Source organism: Peromyscus californicus, unplaced genomic scaffold (genome assembly GCF_007827085.1).
Source record: "Peromyscus californicus insignis strain IS unplaced genomic scaffold, ASM782708v3 Scaffold_16__1_contigs__length_79575227, whole genome shotgun sequence".
Classification (NCBI taxonomy): domain Eukaryota; kingdom Metazoa; phylum Chordata; class Mammalia; order Rodentia; family Cricetidae; genus Peromyscus; species Peromyscus californicus.
The window spans coordinates 72,001,563-72,022,679 of NW_026294458.1; the positions used below are offsets into that span (position 1 = coordinate 72,001,563).

A 21,117-nucleotide genomic window follows, 5' to 3' on the forward strand; every position below is an offset into this window, starting at 1 on the left:
TAACTGCGGAGCAGTGAGTTCTGCAGGCCGTCACTGAACCAGCACAGATGCCCAAACGGGCGTCAACGGCAGCACAGGCAGAGCCTGGATCAGAGCTCCTTTTCCCGACCTGTTTTAGTGAAGGAGACTTGAAAGGTTAACTACGGAATCAAGATGCCAGGTTAGCCTAGCTGGCCACCAACCTACATCACAGCTGGCCTCTCCTGGCAATAAGCATCCCCCCCCCCCGGGGAGGGGGCACCAACCTGGAGCCAGGCTTAACCTTGGGAGCTGGCACAGTCAGATCTGTAAGTGGGTTCACCCTAGAGCAGTGCTTCTCAACCTTCCTAATGCTGCAATCCTTTAATAGTTCCTCATGTTGTGCTGACCCCCATAAAATAATTTCGTTGCTACTTCATATTGGTAATTTTGCTACTGTTATGAATTGTAATGTAAATACCTGATATGCAGAATATCTGATATGTGACCCCCAAGTCGAGATCCACAGGTGGAAAGCTGCTGCCCTAGTGCCTTAAAGCCGACTCCATCCCCACTGATCTCAGAGAAGCCTGCAGCTGGCGCCCTCTAGTGGCCACCGCGGTCAAGTTCCAGTCAGCTACGGAATCCGTCTTGCAGAGAAAGCAGAGGAAACTCTGGGGTCCTCTCCAACACATGAGGACACAAGACAGGGGGACTAAAAAGGATACGGCTGCACGTACACCTATGAACCTTTGGGACGCCACCAGAGAAAATCCTCAGATGTGACACAATTGTCCTAAACTGAGAATAATTGACACATTTTCTTTTGAGTATATATTTATTAAGTTCTAAACGATGAATGACTTATTTCAAAAATCCAAACTAAAGGAAATTGGGAAACAGAAACGTCCATGTCTTTTATAGCATTCTAATTATTTTCCCAGGGAAGGGGGCTGGTGGCTCTGAGGGCCTCATTATCTGGGTCTCCACTTTATGTCTTTTACCCCATGAAAATGTCTTTTCAACGCAGTGTTATCAGCCCATGGAGAGTTTAAACAGGAGTCATCGTCATTTTCTTCCAGTTTCTGGAAACAAACACGCTTTACTCAGGACAGCATTTCAGGAAAGCGGCTCATGGAGACTGAGGGAAGATTCCCTGCGCCCACCTCCCAACGCCAGCAGGACCCTCCAGGGTTTAAAGTTGGCTACAGTCTCAGAGAGCCCGGAAAGCCCATCCCTAACATTGTGTGGTTCCCACAGGACCCCACCCATGGTTAAGGCATGGGATGCAGGCTGCAGCCCTGGCTCTGCTGTCCCCCGGCTCTGCTGTCCCCCGGCTCTGCGGTCCCCCAGCTCTGCTGTCCCGTCCCCCGGCTCTGCCGTCCTGTCCCCCCGGCTCTGCTGTCTGGCTCTGCCGTCCCCCAGCTCTGCCGTCCCCCGGCTCTGCTGTCCCGCTGACTACCCAACGGCTACCTTGAGCTCCTCCTGTCTTCTATGGTAGTACAGCATCAGTTGCTTCTGCTCCTCACTGCTGATAATCGGCTCCCGGGCTGGTGCACCCTGGCCCCTCTGAAAAGGCAAAATCAGAGTAAACCGGGGACTGAGACACTCCTGCAGAATGTTATAACTCTCCCTGCCAGCAGTGAAGAAGACAGCAGGGCTGATAAGCCACAGTGGGGCCATGGGCACCAGCATTGCCAGGGCTCAGGACTTGTAGTGGACGCCACCTCTAACATGGCCATCCCCAAGGACTCCACTGTGAGCCCAGGGAGGACGGGAGGATGCTCAGAGCCACACTTGGGGAGACAGAAGTCTACAGGCCTTGTTCCCAAAATTACACAGGAATGGTTTAGGAGTGCCTAAGACTGACGCACCTCAGGTGGATGGCGCCCCACACCTCCCGCCCTTTCCAGCACAGGACACCAGCAGCTTGAAAAGACCTAGAATCTCTCTTGGCTGAATTCTTCATTAGTAGGAACATTTTTGCATGTAGACCTGCTTTTTAGGTTGAAAATAATAGAAAAAGGAAATTTCTACTTTGAATTGGGGCCAGCAGGGCTAGAAGTATGCACAGGTTTAAGAATGGGTTAGATTTCCTGCAAAACTTTATCCTCAGGAAGGTGAACACACCACACTGACTTGCGAAGCAGAGGCGCATGCTCACCTGCTGAATCTTGACGATGATTTTGGTTTTCTCATTTTTCCCCACGTAGTCGGAAAGCTTCTTCGTTCGTCTCAGCTCCTTGGCGGCCCACCACAGCTGTGCCTCCGACTCCTGAATGACGTCCAGTGCTGCCTGGGGTCAATCGCACAACCACAGGAACAGGCATGAAGAGGAAAGTCACCGGCACTGCACCCAGCACCTGCAGCCTGGCTGGAGGCCCTTCAGGCAGAGGACGGGTTCCAGCACCCTGCTCTCCCCACGGCTCCATGCACACCTGAGTTCCTGACAGATCTTCTTTATTCTCAAATTCCATCCGGATGGGATCGTACGGTGGCAGCCCCATGGGATAGACGATCATCACTGCACCTCGAAGCTGGTCCAGGGCATCTTTCACCATCTCCATGGTAACAAAGACTCCAGCTTCCACTTGTTTCTGGAAGCGGACCAGGCAAAAGTCAATAAATACCCGGCAGGTTCCCATAGAAGACCCTCAGAGGTCCTGCCAGCTCAGCCACAGAAGGAACCAGAGAGCTGCCACTGCCCAGGTGACTGCTGTCCACTTCGGGGCTGAGCTGAGGACACCATGGCCCAGGCCAGAAGCAGACAGTGAGTGACATCAGAGAGGTCTGCAGTGCTCAGGGCAGACCCACACCCAGCGGCATCGTTGGGAGGAGGGGATGAAGAGGCAGAGATGGAGCAGGCTGCCTCAGGCACAGCCCTGGGCAGGTGGGAGTGGAAGGGGGACCTTTACACAGGCCAAACAGACAGGATCACCTGACCTTAGACTTCTGGCCTCTAAACCTCTTTATCAAGTACCCAGTCATAGGTACCTCGTTATAGCAACTTTCTAGACTAAGATTGTTCTAGAAAAGGGCTGGCCGTGCCAGAAAGACCAACACACAATTAAAGGCTGGGCGCCAGCCTCACTTTTACCTGCAACCTCCAGGGAGGGCGGAGCAGCTACAGACTGAGTCCAGTCAGGTGGCCCATAGTGCCGATCTAACAAGACCCTCATCAATACCCTAAGGCTTCAAGTGAAACTGCCTGGTGTTGAACCCAGTGACTCCCATGGGTTCCCCAAGGATGGCCCTGGAGCCCTGCTCCCTCCTTTCGCATTGGTTCACACCTTTTCCAGTTACTGAGCTGTTCTGAGTTCATCATGAGCTGCAATCAGGACTCGTGTGCTCAGTGAGTTCTGAGTTAGTCAAATAAATCTGAGGAGGGCACAAGAAGCCTCACATTAGAGGCCAAGTGGGACAGAAGCGTGGACAGCCTGGGGACCCCACTTGAAGCTGGCTTCGAAGTCGTCTTGGTGGCCGTGGTCTTTAGTTGGGGGATCTGAACGGAGTGTTGAAGGGCTGTGGCCCCTAACTCATGGGGTCCTGGCTAACCGGGTGCTGGGGTTCGAACTGAACTGAGCGGGTGATTTCCTGCTGGTACTGCAGTGTAAACGGCCACTGAGGAGGGTTCAAGATACATGGGAGGCAGGGTGTGGGAGGGAGAGGAGGCAGGGTGTGGGAGGGAGAGGAGGCAGGTGTGGGAGGGAGAGGAGGCAGGTGTGGGAGGGAGAGGAGGAAGGTGCGGGAGGGAGAGGAGGCAGGGTGCGGGAGGGAGAGGAGGCAGGGTGCGGGAGGGAGAGGAGGCAGGGTGCGGGAAGGAGAGGAGGCAGGGTGTGGGAGGGAGAGGAGGCAGGGTGTGGGAGGGAGAGGAGGCAGGGTGTGGGAGGGAGAGGAGGCAGGGTGCGGGAGGGAGAGGAGGCAGGGTGTGGGAGGGAGAGGAGGCAGGGTGCGGGAAGGAGAGGAGGGAGCTTGGAGCAGAAGGTACAGGGCCAGATGCAGGCATCGGGTGACAGAGAGGGAAGGGCTGAGGTGACACAGGATGACACAGGTCTACACAACCGTGTAACTGAGACGCTGGTTCTGTGACCAGGAACCTACAGGGACGCTCATCCTGAGGTAGAGAACGCAGAGAAGGGTGAGGGCAGCGGGGTAAAAATCAGTTCCAGAACCCGAGTTTCCAAACTGGGGTAGAGGACCGTGCTCTGAGGGGCGCCTGCAAAGGGTGTCGGTGCCATGTGGGAAAGGAGAGTGCTGAGGAGAGGACTCCGCTAAGACAGGCTCTGAGGCCGGGGCTCATCTCTCTTTTCGAGGCTCTTCGGTCAGAAGCATCTCGAAAACGACGACAGACTAAGTTTCAGGAGCCTGGCACACAACAGGCAGCTTTCGGGGGGCTCCTGGGACTGGGCAGGGGGCACAGAGGGGCACGCCCGTAATCCCAGCACTGAGGAAGCTGAGGCAGGAGGACTGCCATGAGTTCACGGTCCGTTTGGGCTACATAGTTGAGTATTAGGCTGGCCAAGGCTACACAGGAAAAGTCTCAGAAACACGATGAATTAAAATAGAAAAAGCTTAGCTAAGAGCTTGGGGGTGTTTAGACGGACGTGTGGGGTGACTACGGAGGTGTGGGGGGCAGCGACTGCTGCCCGTGTGGATAAACAGGACGAGTGAAACACCCAAGATTTCTTCCATTAATTTGGTGTGTGTGTGTGTGTGTGTGTGTGTGTGTGTGTGTGTGTGACACACGTGGGGGGGGGGGTAAGAGGACAACTGTGGGAGTCAGCTCTCTCTTACTACCCGCGTGGGTCCTGAAGTCAAACTCCGGTCTCTCGAACTCAGGTCCCCAGGCTTAGCAGCAAGCACCTTTATCCACCGAGCTAGCTCTCCAGCCCCCAGTTCTCTTCCTCCAGGGGTGCATATCGGCCCCTCAATGGTGTTGTTTTTCTTCTGTGAAGGAGGTTTTGTATAAAGGCTGAAGCCGATTACAGAAAACACTGCTTTACAGGAAACGCCTCTACCAATCCTGCATCTACGGGCGACATTACAACTTCCCCTGCTTAGTTAGCTTTCTGAGTTCTTCAGAACACAAGGAATGGCCAGTACACGGGGAGCCTACATCCACGCAAGACAATAGAAACCTCTGCTTGCTCAGTAGGACTTTGGGAAACTGTCATCATCATGAAAAGGGAAGCCAGAGCCCTCCTCAAATATGCTGATTTCCTTTGCCACTGGAAGGCCCAGAAAGAAAAGAAAAAACCAGAAACAAAGGAGCAACAGAAAGGTAGGGAGCAGAGAGCAGGGGCATGAGATGTGAACCCATCCTCAGGAGTGCCCGCTTCACAGACAGAGGAGCGTCTGTCCAACCATCTGTCCGTCCCAGAAGCTGACCTTAGATACCGTGGCTTTGGCTTCTTCTACCGTCTTCTTTAAAACCTGCTTCATCTTCTCATTTGGAGCTATTAGAAAAAAAGGACAGGAGACAGATGTCAAGCACACAGCCTTTGTAAAAATCCCGAATGTTCTCGAACTCTCCTGTCCGGGCCAGGAGAGGCGAGCATGAGGATCCGGATTAGGCAAGAGGGACATACGGAGATGTGGGGAGCTAGGTAGAGATCCCAAGCAAGGGGAAAGGTCTGCAGTGGCTTTTCGGCAGTTTGCTGAAGGCGACAAAAACCAGGCCAGAAGTCACTGAGAGGACAGCGCCAGCAAACGAAGCAAAAGAACTTCAGGCCTCTCAGGCTACAAAGCTGTGACTCAACCCTGTCTCCGTGGCTCAAAAGCGGACATGGGCGGCCAGTGAGTGGAATGGCAATAAAACTTAATGTAGGTACGCATGCGCACATCTGTTCTGGGTCAGGGTGTCTCTATGTACCCAGGCTGCTGTGGGATGTTCTATATGGCAAATGTGTTGCTGATTGGTCAATAAATAAATCACTGATTGGCCATTGGCCAGGCAGGAAGTATAGGCGTGACAAGGAGGAGAATAAAGCTGGGAAGTGGAAGGCTGAGTCAGAGAGACACTGCCAGCCGCCACCATGATGAGAAACAGCATGTGAAGATGCCGGTAAGCCACGAGCCATGTGGCAAGGTGTAGATTAGTGGAAATGGATTAATTTAAGCTGTAAGAACAGTTAGCAAGAAGCCTGCCACGGCAATACAGTTTGTAACCAATATAAGTCTCTGTGTTTACTTGGTCGGGTCTGAGCTGCTGTGGGACTGGCAGGTGAGAGAGATTTGTCCTGACTGTGGGCCAGGCAGGAAAACTCAAGCTACACCAGGCCGACCTGGAGGCCCCAATCTTCTTGCCTTACGCTCCTGAGTGCTAGGATTACACACGTGTGCCCGCTTGACCCACACAACTTTATTTTACCTGACAACTGCCCAAATGTGGCACACGACACCAAACCATAACTCCCAAGCTTAAAGCTAAGCACAGTGGAGACAGAGTCCCCAAACTTAGGGAGAATGGTACAGTACTCATCCATTTCTGACCTACAGAAATGGCAAATTTGCATGGCCTGTCTACCCCACGAAGGAGGCAGTTCAGTAGGAGCCACCAGGCCTCTAGAGGAGAGATCCTCCGCTTGACTCAGCCTGGGTTTTAGCACAGGAGTTTCACAGTGCAGTGTTTTCTCAGTCCGCAAAGAAATGAGGAAATTACATTAAAATATTTTTTATATGATGTGAGTGTGGGCGTGCTTGTGTGGGCCAGGTGCATATGAGGACTGCGTGGAGCTGGTTCTCTCCTTCATCGTGGAATCTGGAGATCAGGTTTCCGTGCAAACACTCTTACCGGCAGGGCCCATCCACTGGCCCAAACCTCTCAAAGAACGGCCTTCATGCGCAAAGACAGAAGAGAAAAGCCAACTACCTTGTCCATTCCTCCGGCCGATGTCGTCCTTCTGGAACACAGAACCCCCACTGGGCACACACTTCTCGCCCCACTCATCCTTCAACTTCAGCTCCTGAATCTGCTCGTCAGTCAGCCCTTGCATATTGGGGGGCAGAAACACGCCGTGCGCTGCTAGCTCCTCCACCTCTGGAAAACAGGGGAGGGCAGACACCCCTGCATTGTGATCACTCACACCTAGTCTCCAAAGGAGTGCCTGCTCCTGGGTCTCAGGTCTGCTCTCCAGCTCACTATCTGAACATACACCACGAGCCGTGTGTCAGAGCTTTCTTCATCCCAGACAAAGTCACCCAGTCACCCTCGGTCAGCAGGAGCACAGCGAGCTTCAGATCCCCCGGAGTCTGTGCTCCAAGGCTCTGTGCTCAGGAGTTACGAGATTAATGCTCATTTAAAAACCACGTCTAGCCACACAGCCTATCCACAAGGTCCATCCGCACAGCCCATCCACACAGCCCATCCACACAGCCTATTTACAAGGTCCATCCACACAGCCTATCCACAGCCCATCCACACGGCCCTTCCACACAGCCTATCCACACAGCTTTACCATTCATTTTCCAGGGAGAATCTCAGATGACTCCATTTAACGTAACCTTGTGGGAAAGACATGACAGCTGCTTAAACCTCCTCACCGTCCTTTTCCTCACCGTCCTGATTTACAGCGCTATTGATCTGGGCTTGCTGAGAGCACCTGGCTGTCATCTTATGGGAACCTTACACGGAGGCTCACTTGGTAAAATGCTCGCTGTGTAGGATGAGGCGCCAAGCTGGGCCCCAGAATCCACGTAAAAGAAGCACGTAAAACCTGTGTACTGGGGGTGGGGCTGTAGGGGTAGGTAGAGACCTGGGCATTGCCGGGGGTTGCTACACAGCCAGCTTTGCTACAGGCCAATGAGAGATCCTGTCTCAAAAAACAAAACAAAACAACAACCAAACAAACAAATAAAAACAACCAAGGTCACACAACAACCAAGTTACTCATGTACACACACACACACACACACACACCCTCATAAAACTTGACACAAACACTTCATAAACAATTTAGATAACTCACTGGGAAGGATTTAAGGCAATTGTCCTGGTTGGTGTTTGTTAACTTGGCACAAACCTACATACGTCTAGGAAGAGGGAGCCTCAGCTGAGAAAATGCCTCTATCAGACCGCCTACAGGCAAGCTGCAGGACAATGTTTGATTGATGTGGGAGGGCCCAGTACACTTCAGGTGGTGCCACCCATGGGCAGATGGTCCCAAGTGGCATAAAAAAAAGTCTAAGTGAAGCAGTCTTCCTCCATGGTCTCTGCTTCAGTTCCTGCCTCCAGGTTCCTGCCTTGAGTTCCTGCTCTGATTGCCCTTCATGGACTAAACCTTTAAAAAAAAAAATAAGCCCTTTCCTCCCCAAGCTCTTTTTTCCCCACAGCTATCAAAGCTACCAAAGACAGAACCTGGTATCAGGATCCTGGAGTATCACAACAGGCTTAGCCATGTTGTTCTGGGGACAGCTGTGTTAGTGTTTGGAACTTTGTGCTGGGAAAGGCAGTGAGTGCTCAGAGCTTAATGGGCTGTTGTGGGAGCCTGAAGCTAAGAGTGGTGAGAGCAACACGGAGGATGGAGGCCTGGCTTGAGAAGGTTCAGAGGGAACAAAGACTCTCCCTGGGGCATTCCCATGATATTCTGTATTAAGAATCGTGGTTCTGATCAGCCGGAGCTGAGAAATGAGCTGTGATTAACAAGAGACCAGAACCACTTTGCTGGAGCGAAACCTTTGCTGGAGCTGAGAGATAATCAGCTGTGGATAAGAAGATACCAACATCCTCGAGGCAAAATGCTCTTCTGGGAAACGCTTCCTCAGGGTCGGCAGACAGAAGCCGTGGTCCAAAGGGTGCCAAAGCTGCATTTCATGCTTGCAGCCAACCTTAGCAGTGCATAAGCACCTCCCACACGGTACTGGTTTGTGAGGATAGGAAGGGGTCATGAAAAGGCTATTGGTTAAGGTGCAGCTTCAGGCTCAGGGAACCCCAGGATTGCTGTGGGATGTTCTGTATGGCAAATGTGTTGCTGATTGGTCAATAAATAAAACACTGATTGGCCATTGGCTAGGCAGGAAGTGTAGGCGGGACAAGAAGGAGAATAAAGCTGGGAAGTGGAAGGCTGAGTCAGAGAGACACTGCCAGCTGCCATGATGAGAAACAGCATGTGAAGATGCCGGTAAGCCATGAGCCATGTGGCAAGGTATAGATTTATGGAACTGGATTAATTTAAGCTATAAGAACAGTTAGCAAGAAGCCTGCCACGGCCATACAGTTTGAAACCAATATAAGTCTCTGTGTTTACTTGGTTGGGTCTGAGCGGCTGTGGGACTGGCAGGTGAGAGAGATTTGTCCTGACTGTGGGCCAGGCAGGAAAACTCTAGCTACACAGGATTGAAGGGATCATGGCGAGAGGCTGAAGCTTGGCATCACGTGGCAGGGTCAGAGACCCTGGAGGGAGGTCAGGGGGCAGATGGTGCCATTGGTGAAGGTGAAGCCTGTGGCTATCCCAGCATTTTGGAAATGTCAGTACCCTGGGAAGACAACGAAGGACAGCAGCAGCTGGGGGGTGGAGCAGCCTCAGCCTGTGAGACGAGCTCTGTGTGCTCGGGATGGCAGAGCAGAGTGGAGCCTACAAGAGCCTGAGTCCCAAACGTCTGTCACTGAGCTCTCCGGTGCTGGACTTTGGTTTTGCTTTGACTTGAATGTTACTGAGTTCTAGTTCTTCTCCCTTGGAATAAGAAAGTAGTTACTTGTTCTTTGATTTTACAGGAACCCAGGTATGAGACAGACATTGTAAAGAGCTTTGAACTTTGAAAGATACTGAACATTTAAAGTGCCTAAGACAGCAACTATCCCTCCAAAGTGAGAGAATTCACCTCATGTTTACTATTCAAATCATGGTTTTATATTTTTCCTATCTCATACGTGTTCAAACCTACACCAGCACATATATAAACCTACACCAACACACACACACACACACACACACACACACACACACACACTTTAACCTTGCTATACTGCCCACCTTCCTTTCTCCTTTCTTCCTTCCCTTCCTTAAGGAAGACACTAAGAACTGTGTGTTTCCGTAATATGGGGAAGACATGATGTGACCTGCAACAATACAATACGACAGGATAGATGGTGTAAGCGGATGGGACGTTTACAGCCTCTTTCCATTTCCATACTATGCACTTGGGAGAGGGGCTGGTGTGACTCACCCCCATCTTCCTAAGGCAGAGAGAGCACTGGTACCTGCCCGAGTAGAGTACATCTGTGGATTCTAAATTCACCCACACAACCCTTACATTCTGCACCACACTTTTTAAATTTACAATGCTAAAGAAGACCCGGAATTTTCTCTCCCTAAATGCTTTACTTTTAAAATGTCATCTAATATGGAGCCTGTAATGAAAGCAGTTAAGTTTAATTAGGGAAAAATATAACAGGTCTTAAGGCGTTCTCTATGATGCAAATATAACGTGTTTCCTAGGAGACAGACAACACCACCGAGGCTCTCCCAGTGTCTCCCACTTTTGATGGGCGGTCTCAAAGCCAGGACTCGAGCTCCGAAATCCTCAAACAGGGTATTCACTTGTACACCCCCTCCCCGTGGCTACCACTCCACCCTTGCAACCTTCCAGGGTCCCGCTGGGTCTTTCGGCTCCTCCCACTGCCGTTCGGCCCAGATAGTTCGCACTTCCTGGATGGTCAAATCCTAGCTCGGCTGCACTTGGCTTCCCCGCTGCCCACTTCTGAGTCGGGGGTACCAGACTTGCCTGGATTTTTCCAGTTGTTGGGTCTTTCATCCCGGGTCAACCCTGATGCTCCTTCCCCACCCTCCAGGCTACTGCACATCTTCCCAAACCCACAACCCCGAGCCCTCCTCACTGCATGCCCCGTCCTCCAGTACCTGTGCAGAGCCGCTGCACCTTCAGCCGCCCGTTGTAGACGCGGGTCACCTGAGCCGTGAGCTCCTCCAGCTCGGTGCTCCCGGGCGCCTGCAGCAAGAACTGGCTCTCGTCGCCTCTCTTCACGTGCAGCACCACCATGGCTGCGCCGAAGGCCCCGCCGAGGCGTCGGGGCGGCAGGCAAGGAACACGAGGCCCGCAGGCCCGAGAGGTCGGCCTGACCCGCACAGCCGGGAGACTAACTGCTGCTCCGTGGCGGAACCGCGGAACCCCGGAACTAGGACTCACGCGTCCGCCGGGTGAGGAGAAGGACAGCGCACGCTCGCGGAAGTGGCTGTTGCCAGGAGCAACGGTCAAACACTGAGCTTGCCTGTCCTCCAGGGCCCGCCCGGAACCGGCGATGGGAAGGCTGCGACGCGATCCGGTACGCCGCCACCGGAAGTAGCTGTTGTCCGGGCAACCGAAACCCAAACCAGGCTGCTACAGAGTGTGCGGACTGTCCAGGGGTTCGGAGATGAGGTGGCGGAGCATGGCGACTCCCCGCTTGAGAATGAGTGAGATGGTGGCCACCACAGGAACACAGTCGCCCCCAAGCCCAGACTCGTTCCCGCACAGGCACTGATCGCCTCCGGAAATGCCTTCTGCTTCAGGTCTGGGGAAGTCACAGTGGCGAGCTCTGCTGCTGTGCGTCCCCACAATCTCGCAAAGGGCAAGCAGGCGCAGCGCTCTTCTTCAGGGCGTTCAGACACAGTAGAGGATTCCTCTAAGTGTGACAAAGAGGAAGCAAAAACAAACGGACAGAGGAAATTCAGGTAGAGGAATAGAGAGAATGAACCAGGGTAGCTGTGCTATGTAGCCTTGAAATGATTCCAAACTCATAGTTTGGCTAAATGGTGGGTTCTGTGTGTGTGTGTGTGTGTGTGTGTGTGTGTGTGTGTGTGTGTGTGTGTGTTGGTGCTTTATATTATTTACTTGTCAGTGGAAAAGAGGCTGCCTCCGTCACTGATTATACTGCAGCGATGTGGTGACGTTGGACTGTACAGGTCCAGAGGCTAAGTACCCGTCTCTGCTAGCCTTAGCCCCTGGAACAGCTATCTGTTGCCCTCCTCTGGGTCAGAACTAACATTCCTAAAACCTTCGAAATCCATAAACTAAGCTTCCATTAACCAAAAGTTTAAAATGTCATCAAATATCATCTGATGCCTACAGAAAAACTTACCCCATCATTCTGTAGCTGCTTTTCTGATGTATCCATCAATGTATTTCAAATTTGCCATGCCTTATGACTTTGTTCTATAGAGCTATAAAACTTCATGAAACTGTTTTCCACGGTAGAACATGGAATTTGGGTAACCTGAATCTGCCATGGTCATTCAAATTTGACTCCAGAATAAACTACCTCTTATTCATGCATGTATTATGTATACACACAAAAGAGAGAGAGAGAGAGAGAGAGAGAGAGAGAGAGAGAGAGAGAGAGAGAGAGAGAGAGAAGGAAGGAAGGAAGGAAGGGCTAACTTATTTTCTCCAAATGTCATGAAATTTGTATATGTGAAATACAAAAGAAATCGCTGAGAAGAAAATCTTCCCTTTTGAGTAAAGAAGCCAGCTGGTGGTAAAGACATATATATTTATTTCATATGACAGCACATTTCACAGGATATATACAGAATGTATACCACTGACTTTAATACTGTACTTCTATAAAGTATATAGTTATAAATATTGTATGCCACATAAGCAATAAAACTCTTACATACATATAAACAGCAACCTACTATAGAGAACAGACAGTCACAGAGATTCTTAGTGTCTATTTTCTGCTCTGCTCTGCCCAGAGCTGGTAAATATTCACACACAATGTCTAGGGTTTTGTTTTTTTTTTGTAGCAAACTTTAACTTCCCTTGTGCGTTTTCAGCAGTGTGCCAGACCTGACAAGGCTGAGCCGCTGCTCTATAGAACTGTACAGTGGTTTATACCCAGGACACACTGCTTCTGTTCCCTACCGATGGGTTAGCTTGCTAATGGGAGTGGATACCATACACACTGGTCACAGAGCTGTTACTGCCACAATCTCAACAGGTTAATTCACATTTGGAAGCACACTGCTATAGGAACACTGCAGTTTAAAAGCCACTACTGTTGAAATGATCAGAACTCCCAACAAGCACAATATAAAACTCATGGGAGTTATTGCTTACAGCAACTTCTGGCTGCAGCAGAGGATTACTTCTATAAATACAGTATTTTGATAACACTGAGCATTTGCGAAGGTGCTCTGTCCTAACAGATCACTCTACGTGAGAAGTGCAACGAAGTCTGCTGTGCTTTTACATGGAGGTGATGGCAGCCATAAACTGTTTCTAGTTATCACAATACACATCTTTAAAGGTTCATGTGGACGTAGGAACTTAGGTGTATGTAACTTTTTTTATATAAAAAAGAACATTAAGTCTTAATGGCTAAGGATGATTTTAACTTCAACTGACAACTACCAAACAACACCTTAGGGAGTTTTCAACTGGCTTACTTAATGATACCAAAATACTATGGTTTTTTTTGTTTTTTGTTTTTTTGTAAAAATTCCGTGTACTTCTTCACAAAATAAAAGCAAGATCGGTTGCATACGGGCAGTGCAGGAGACAGAATCCACAGAAATTTGAGGTATAGCCTCTAAAACCTTAAAGCAGCATCATAGATGTGTTATGGCCTCTAACATGGGAGAGAACACACATGGGATATGTTCCCAATTCAGAGCACTCAACAGCAGCTTTCCCTGCAGAAAGCAAAGCTCCAGGGCAAAGCGGCCAATAGAAAGGTAGGGAAGGGAAAGGGAGAGCATGTTAGCTCTACTATTCCGCACTAAACTCGGTGGTGTGTGTCTGCTGTTCTGAGTGCCTGTCCTGTCAACTGTAACCCCCCAGAGAAAGGCGTACTAGAGGTACAGGGGAGGAAGGTGATGAGGGTGAATCTGAAGGGCTGGGGAGTACAACAATAGGAAATGGCAGTTCTGTAAAGCGGTTGTTCTACTCTGGGATTTAAAATTAGTGAAAGTATCTAAAGCACATCCGGGTGGCAGCCATCTTTTTGATAATGAGATACCGAAAAAGACATTGTCAGAATTGCTAGGTAAAATTTGACCTGAATTGTATCTCAAGACTTAAGTTTTATGAATATGTAAATCTGTGTGCATACAAACATATGCATATGATGTAGACACACATAGACCTTTTTGCTAAAGGCATGCCTTCAGAACTGTTGCACTGTAACTCTGGAAGCTCTTTGGTAAATATCCATAAATACCAATTGTCACCAGCACAGTGGGCTGGCAGTAATGTCAGCTACAGTTGTGTTGGCTTTATGTGACTTTTATGTGAATTTCTCAGTAAGGACTATTTTTTAAAGTAGTTTTAAGCACTTTTTAAAATGGCTTCTGCTCTCTCTCCTGTTCATCTGAAGAGAAAGACCAGAACTCCAGCTAATAAGAGGATGTCTTTGTTATTTCCAATATACATAAACTCCAGCTTTGTCCATATCCTCTAGTGCTATTTGATACAGCTATCAGTGCACTTAATGATTACTTATTGCACATAATGAGTAACTAATGCCCCATTCTCTCGACTCTACCCCAACAAAACAGAAACAAACAGCCAAAGCAAACCGCACAAACTCCCTTGCCATCCTAACTATCTCTCTGTGAAGTCCAGTGTGGGAGACGCCTTAGATGCCTGGGTTGTGCACGGTCCTGCAGGGGATGAGCTCGTGCTGGGCGGGAGCAGGGGCACCGGAGGAGGTGGCGGTCTTCTGGCTGGCAGCACACAGGAAGAAGCACTTGCCCCTTTATTCCAGTCGTCATGAAACGAAGCTGGAGCGTTCCCCAGCGTGTCTGAACAAACTGACTTTGACTTTCCTGTTGTGGGAAAGTCATCGTCGTCGTCGTCTTCAAAGGTTACCCACCCTTTGGGATTGCTTGTTTTCACTGTGCTCTGGCTCTGCAGGTCAAAACTGTCCTCAAAACCATCAGCTGAACTGGACGGCTTGCTCGTGTCATGACTGAGAGGCACGAGGGGAGGGAAAGGATTACTAGGAACGGGCTCTTCTTTGGACAGCCAAGAAGTTGCCTCTGATTCTTGTGACTGCGCTCTAAATGGGTTTCCAGGGGTAGCAGTCCTGTCTGTAAAAGGGTTCCAGCTGGGCAGGCTGGGAAACGGGTTTACAGAACTCCCCATACTTCCCTGTGACTTGCTCCGAGCGGGAGCTGGAGGCATGGCTGGCATGCAACTTACAGAACTCAGAGAGTTAACACTACTTTGCGATGCGGAAGGCAACTGGACCAACACCTTTGGGTCTGGGGTTAGAGCAGGTGACATCTGAGCAGACAGCTGAGCCTTGGATACAGCAAGCAGACTGAGGGAGAGAGCTTCAAATGGGTCGCTCTTCAGCGCTGGTTCTTGTTTGACACCAGAAACTCCGTTTGTTTTTACCTAGAAAAGAATGAACAGTGAATTTTTATTTATTTATTAATATTTCCTTCTCTTATTTTTATTATTTCTCCTTTTCTTGAGCAACTATACAAATTTAGAAACTAAAAAGTAACTATAGGTTTTTACTTCGGTGGTTTAATAAATAGAGTGAAATAGGTAAAATCATGTTCTTAAAGAATTCATAACTAAATAAATCCTTTTATTAAATCCATGTTTTAAATCTCAAAGAAATGTGATGGAATAATTTCTTTCATTCAATTTTTTGAAATGGTAAGAAAGAATTATACAACATGATGAGTTTGTTCATTTAAATTTTAACACAAACTTAAACTTATATGCTAAGAGTATCTGGTAAATATGCATAATAAACTTCCAACACCCATCTATGCGGTTATATTTTCATTGAAATTCCCTACAGAAATTCAATTTTATGAATAAAAGCTAATATATGAACACATTCATAAATTCAAGAATTATAGATGGAGTCTTTTCCTTTCTCTGCTTGGAAAAATGAATTTTCAAAGGTTCTTTGCTTTTGAATGATAGCTGGCCTTTGTAGACTCACTAAATAATACACCTTTCCTTAATGGTCCTTCCTTATCAAGTAAGACAGATAAAAGCAAGGATTATTTAAAGTGTGTGTGGGGGGGGGGGCGGGGGGACTCCATTTTCTATAAACACCAATTCTAAAAACTCTAAAATCAAAAAGAAGCTGTGCCCTGAGTGCCCTGGCTGTGAGCTGAGAGCCAAGGGAGGATTGCTCAGAGTTAACTTCACGGCCATAAACACTGCACTCCCTCCTAAACCCCTTTGTTCACCACGAAGCTGGTTGGTGGAGCCCAGCCATGGACTGAGCGGGGTTCTGATGAAATCAGTCTGGAAATTACAGTGAGACCCACACCACCATCCACCACATTAGAATTAACTTTGATCTAAGCAGGATTTGGGAATTTGTGATGACATCAGAGGTGTGATACAGAGAAAGGTGTTGGAAGGGCTTTTAAAATATTATCATTTTAATCTAAATTACCAACTCTTTCTTACCAAAAAGAATCTGGCTTCTAAAATTATCTGAAAAAAGACTTCCAAAAGAAATCTACGGAAAAAACAATTGGATTTTGCATTTATGTAATTATGCCATTGTTAAAACCAAGAACCAAAGTGGGTTAGCCAAACAGGCTTTCATATAAAACTGTTTGCCTTTCTGAAATTATACTTTTTAGTTTTGTTAATTTGCATAGAAAATAAAGCAAAAAAAATGGTAAGGCATTAGCAAGAACTAAAATGGTTCCTAAAAATCCAAAATGCTAAGAAAAAGAAAAGGCAGGTATGAGTTTACGGTATGGTAATAGAATGTATTAATGTGGACGAGTGGATTTAAACATGGTGGAACTTTGGATGTATGAAGCGCAAGCCTCATACATGCAGCGCTGGGGAGACGGGTGGACAGCACATGGAGGTGATAAACACTCAGGTACCTGTTACCCTGATGGTTGCTCCTGCTTTGAGAAAAGGAACACAGACATCAGAGGAAAAAGTTAGGACAGTTTCAGACCAGCCGCAGCCCCAACCAGCCAGTCCTTAGAAAGCTCTAGGTCCCATGTGGGCTCAAGAGCAGCACTTACAAGTGATTCTGTCAGTTCAAACACAGTCCTGGTCCCTTTGCAACCTTAGGATGTAAGCTTTAACAGTGTCTACTAGCCAGTTCGAGTTTTGTTTTTACTATTTCAGACCCTGGGGGTCTCCTTACTAGAGAAACTGTATACAATACCACTCTGCAGAATACAGCCGAAGAGTCATCTAACAGGACGTCAGGACCCAGCCTTGCTCTATGTTGCTCAAATTTTCAAAAGGATTTAGAAAATTCATTCCCTATTGTTTATTAGTTGGAAGGTGCAACAAGGTAAGAAACCAGTTTTTGCTGTTTAAAACTGAAATCACAATCTTTCAATAATCTGGCTGTATTTTTAAAAATGTGGTGTTATTAAGACATTGGACCTTCTAACACTGAAGCTTATTTGTAAACAGTGAAATATGTAAGCAGTGAACAAAATCTGGCAATTCAGAGGTACCATTCTAAATGTATTACCCTCCTTGAATCTCTCACCTCCCTTACCCCTCCTCCTCGTTTCCCCCAGTGCTGGGGATGACCCGGGGATGTGCATGTGAGGCCAGACTCCTGACACTGACATACAGCATTAGCATGAAGCTCTGTAACTTAAATCACAAACGTTTGGATGACCCGGGGATGTGCATGTGAGGCCAGTGTCCTGACACTGACATCCATTAGCACGATGCTCTGTAACCTGAGTTGTCACATCTTGATGACTCTGGAGTCATGTACATCAGTTCTGGCACTGGACAGGAGGGTAAGAACAGGGTTCTGTTAAAGGTCCAAGGCACTGTCATCAGTATGAAATGGACCTTGGATACAGATAGTACAAAGTGGGTGGGGTTAAGGTGCCTCTACTCCGAAATGGATGCTTTAAAACTGTGTGACAGTATTCAAATTGCTAGTTTCAAAGATTTCTGCCTTCCAACTAATTTTTTAAATAATAGTAGACAGTACAAAAATAAAATAAATCTTTAAAGTTGGAGGAAGGGCAAAAAGAATGTAGATATTTATTCTCTGAAGAGTTTCTATTAAATATCTTCAGCACCTCCACTTTAACCTAAAAAACAGAGTAACTTTTAGTATTTATCACTTTATTTTTCTATTGCTTTCTTTAGCTTTCAGAAATGTAAGCACCAGCCTAGCAAGTACCAATTGCTAATGACTATTTCGAGTCTTAGCTACTTTAGTTATCTGCTTTTCAACAGAGCTCTGTGTTAGAAAAGCTCTGCTAACTAGGTCAATACACCTAGGACTTGTCTGTCTGTGAGACAAACGCAAGTTATTATCATAAAATGTTCACGGCTACTGCAAATTCAGTATTTCAGACTAGGGCTTCTAAAACTTCACATATTGCTTTGGCTTCGAGGCATTTTCAAGTAAAGAATTTGTATATGGTGATCCAGCAAAATGTACTAATTTTGTCAACTTTACTTACGTGCATACAACAAAACTAACCCAGAATGTAAATACAGAACACTTAACATAAATAGCAATCACAGTATAAAGAAATATCTACACGTGGCAGAGCTGCCGATGTGGACAACAGGAATGCCCATGACTTCGGGTCAGGGCCATGGAGCCATTTCTGCGAGACACCAGTGAAAGGACATGGTCATCTGTTGTTCTCGTGTGAGCTACTCCTGTAATGACAGCAACTTCGGGGACCTCGGGGACCCAGTGCCCGCTCAACACAGGGAAGAACTCCTGCTTACATCAGGAGGCAGTGAAGAATCACTCTGTCTGCAGGAAACTGACCGCCATGTTAATGTCTAAACACTGAGCTGATCTTGATTGGTCTCCCTCCAAAACTAACTTATCAGCTTAGCTGTAAAGAGGACGATATTACTATTGTTCATATAACTAATTAAATGCCTAGAGCAAACATGTATTTAAAAAGCTACAAATGAGGAACCACTTGGACTTTCCTAAAGAACCTTGCTCTTGTATCTGAGAACTCTTTGACTGTGTAGCCCTGGTTAGCCTGGAGCTCACTTTGTAGACCAGGCTAGCCTTGAACTTGTGGTCCTCTGCCTCCTAACCTGGGATTACCTCCGAAGCACTCCTGATGTTCTCTGAGATTTTTTTATTTAAGCAATACATATGAACAAACAAACAAATCCTTAAAATTCTCAAACAGCCAATAGCATGTGAGTCACTTAAGGAACCAAATGATATGAAAGTCATGTCAAGGTGCTACTACTTTCAAGTGGCAAAAATCCAATTTCGGGTCAAATTTACTCTTAACCTCTGGTCATTAAGGTAAGTGTACTCCAGGCTTATGATAAAGCACATGCATCGGAGACACTTTCGTTCAGCAGTGACACTTACTTGTAGCTGTGGTGAGGAGTCTGCAGGCAAGCTATGAGATGACCTGCTCCGAGGTGGGGGCTGTGGTGGGGCTTCCAGATTGGGCTGGGGGCCAGAGGGAGGCATGGGTGCGGCCGTGGGGACGAGAGGCTCCTGCATCTTTGGAACAGGGGAGGGCAGCGAAGGCTGCAGAGGAAAAGCAGTCTGAGGCTTCAGTGGTTCTGGAAGGACAGCTGGACCTGGAGCACCAAGGATTTCCACGTTAGCTGTGCTCTAAAAGCCATGGCTCCTCTTTCTTTAGGGAAATGTCCAACGGTAGGCTAGTTATTGCCCCTCTTTTCCAGGGGCACAAGGGAGAAGACCCCCATCTGAGTAGGTTAGATCTTATGCAAGGTGGGAAAGAAGAGAAAGAGTAAAAGAAGGAGCCAAGAGCGGAGTGTGTTCCCGCACGCCTACCTTTCGATGCCTCTGGGGGCTTGCTCTGGCTTTCAGGAGTCAGCCTTCCAGCAGATGCCCGAGCCAGGCTCTGAGGGGCGCTGATCACTCCAGCACGTGCTGGAATTGTCTAGAGATGGGAACATACTAGTGACATTAACTTATCTTCAACAGTTAGATTCTGTGAAAAAATACATGCTTTCACGTCTCATTGACTCTTGGGTATAATTCCCCACTTCACCATTTTAATTGTCTGTCTGTCGCTAAGACAGTGATATAATCCTTTTTATCTTTGACGGTGAACTGTATACCAGGCACTTGTATGATCTAGGCATTTTTATTTAACCTTCTAAACAACTTTTATGTGATTTTGTCATCTATACTCTAAATTAAGGTAAAGACATGCATACAGAGATGGCAGTAGGATATAAATGTGGGCCTGGCTGGCTGCACGCAGGGCAAGGGACCTGACTGGGAGCAGGGCTGACTCCCTGAAGAGAGGAGGGCTCTGGAAGCACAAGTGACGGAGACAAACCTTCCCTCCTAAAGGCCTCAGAACCAGCCTCTCCTCCTTTTAGTGGACGTGCACTGACATTTCGCCTGCATTTGTATCTGTGGGGGGGCAGGTCCCCTGGACCTAGAGTTTGAGACTACTGTGAGCTGCTGTGGGTGCTGGGAACTGAACCTGGGTACTCTGGAAGAGCAGCCAGTGCTCTCAACCACTGAGCTGTCTCTCCAGCCCTCCCTAGTGTGTTAAAACATGAAATAACATTATTAAATGCCTAACTAAATAAGCCAGAAGACACACTGCTGAAAAGTATTTTCTATTCTTGTATGTTTGTTGAAGGGTCTAACCCCATAATACTTATTTAAAGCCAAAGTTATATTTTATTTTATTTTTTTGGTTTGGGTGTTTTGAGCTAAGGTCTACCACTGTGGTCCCAGGCTACTCTGGAACTCACTACGTAGATCAGGGTGGACTTGGGCTCACCATAACAATTTCCTTGCCTCAGCCACCTAAATGCTGGGGTAGTAGATAAAAGACACGAGGCCTCACAGAAATCCTGACCTCCCTCCCCTATCCCTACATAATCAAGGTGCCGTGGGGAATGTGGTAGTAGTCAGTATCTGGCAAACTTCCCTTCTTGTGGACTAGAGTAACAGCTATCTTGAGGTATCTTCTACAGACAGTTGAAAGAGTAGAATTATACATAGAAATGGCCTTCAGTTTGTTAAGGAGATGGTTACAAAGACAGGCAATTTCTGTTTTCGTGACAAGTAGTAGCTTGGGTTCCCCAGATTTAGGCATAGTGGTAGTTCTAGGCTATACTGCAATTATGGTTTTCTTTACTATTTGTGTGTGTCTGTGTGTGTGTGTGTGTGTGTGTGTGTGTGTGTGTGTGTGTGTGTGTGTGCAGGCGTTCATGCCACGGCCCATGTGTGGCATCACAGGAAACTCCTCC

At 47.9% G+C, this 21,117-nt stretch overlaps 2 protein-coding genes across 18 annotated transcripts in view; both read right to left on the reverse strand.

Moving 5' to 3' along the window:
- Positions 1-777: 777 nt before the first annotated feature.
- Cfap298 (cilia and flagella associated protein 298) lies at positions 778-11,133 on the reverse strand. Of its 2 annotated transcripts, none has more exons than XM_052741141.1 (7): positions 10,815-11,133; positions 6,830-6,997; positions 5,347-5,414; positions 2,397-2,555; positions 2,123-2,254; positions 1,432-1,527; positions 778-1,043 (listed from the first exon to the last, which is right to left on the reverse strand). In XM_052741141.1, exons 1-7 carry the CDS (start codon positions 10,951-10,953, stop codon positions 933-935), a joined length of 873 nt encoding a protein of 290 aa, XP_052597101.1. In that variant the 5' UTR covers positions 10,954-11,133; the 3' UTR covers positions 778-932. The 2 variants fall into 2 exon arrangements, with proteins under 2 accessions (XP_052597101.1, XP_052597100.1); XM_052741140.1 differs by lacking the exon at positions 10,815-11,133 and adding an exon at positions 9,930-10,733.
- Positions 11,134-12,422: 1,289 nt separating this feature from the next.
- Synj1 (synaptojanin 1) overlaps positions 12,423-21,117 on the reverse strand; it is a 79,194-nt gene continuing 70,499 nt past the window's right edge. For 12 of the 16 annotated variants that reach the window (XM_052741137.1, XM_052741127.1, XM_052741138.1 and 9 more), the window contains 4 exons: positions 19,676-19,784; positions 19,241-19,458; positions 16,776-16,799; positions 12,423-15,297 (listed from right to left, as the gene is read on the reverse strand). In XM_052741137.1, the coding sequence (XP_052597097.1) occupies positions 16,779-16,799; positions 19,241-19,458; positions 19,676-19,784 (348 nt within the window). In that variant the 3' untranslated portion in view covers positions 12,423-15,297; positions 16,776-16,778. The remainder of the gene's footprint in view (positions 15,298-16,775; positions 16,800-19,240; positions 19,459-19,675; positions 19,785-21,117) is intronic. The other 4 variants (XM_052741139.1, XM_052741124.1, XM_052741132.1 and 1 more) reach the window with 1 other exon arrangement.

Bases quoted from the DNA above. Each gene is read 5' to 3' on its own strand.
- Cfap298 (XM_052741140.1), bottom strand. From the start codon at position 10,128: ATGGGGGTGAGTCACACCAGCCCCTCTCCCAAGTGCATAGTATGGAAA. The intron at 2,255-2,396 runs GTGTGCATGGAG...GATTGACCCCAG, and splicing joins AAGATCTGTCAGGAACTCAG to GCAGCACTGGACGTCATTCA. The intron at 1,044-1,431 runs GTAGCCGTTGGG...GTTTGTTTCCAG, and splicing joins GAAGACAGGAGGAGCTCAAG to AAACTGGAAGAAAATGACGA.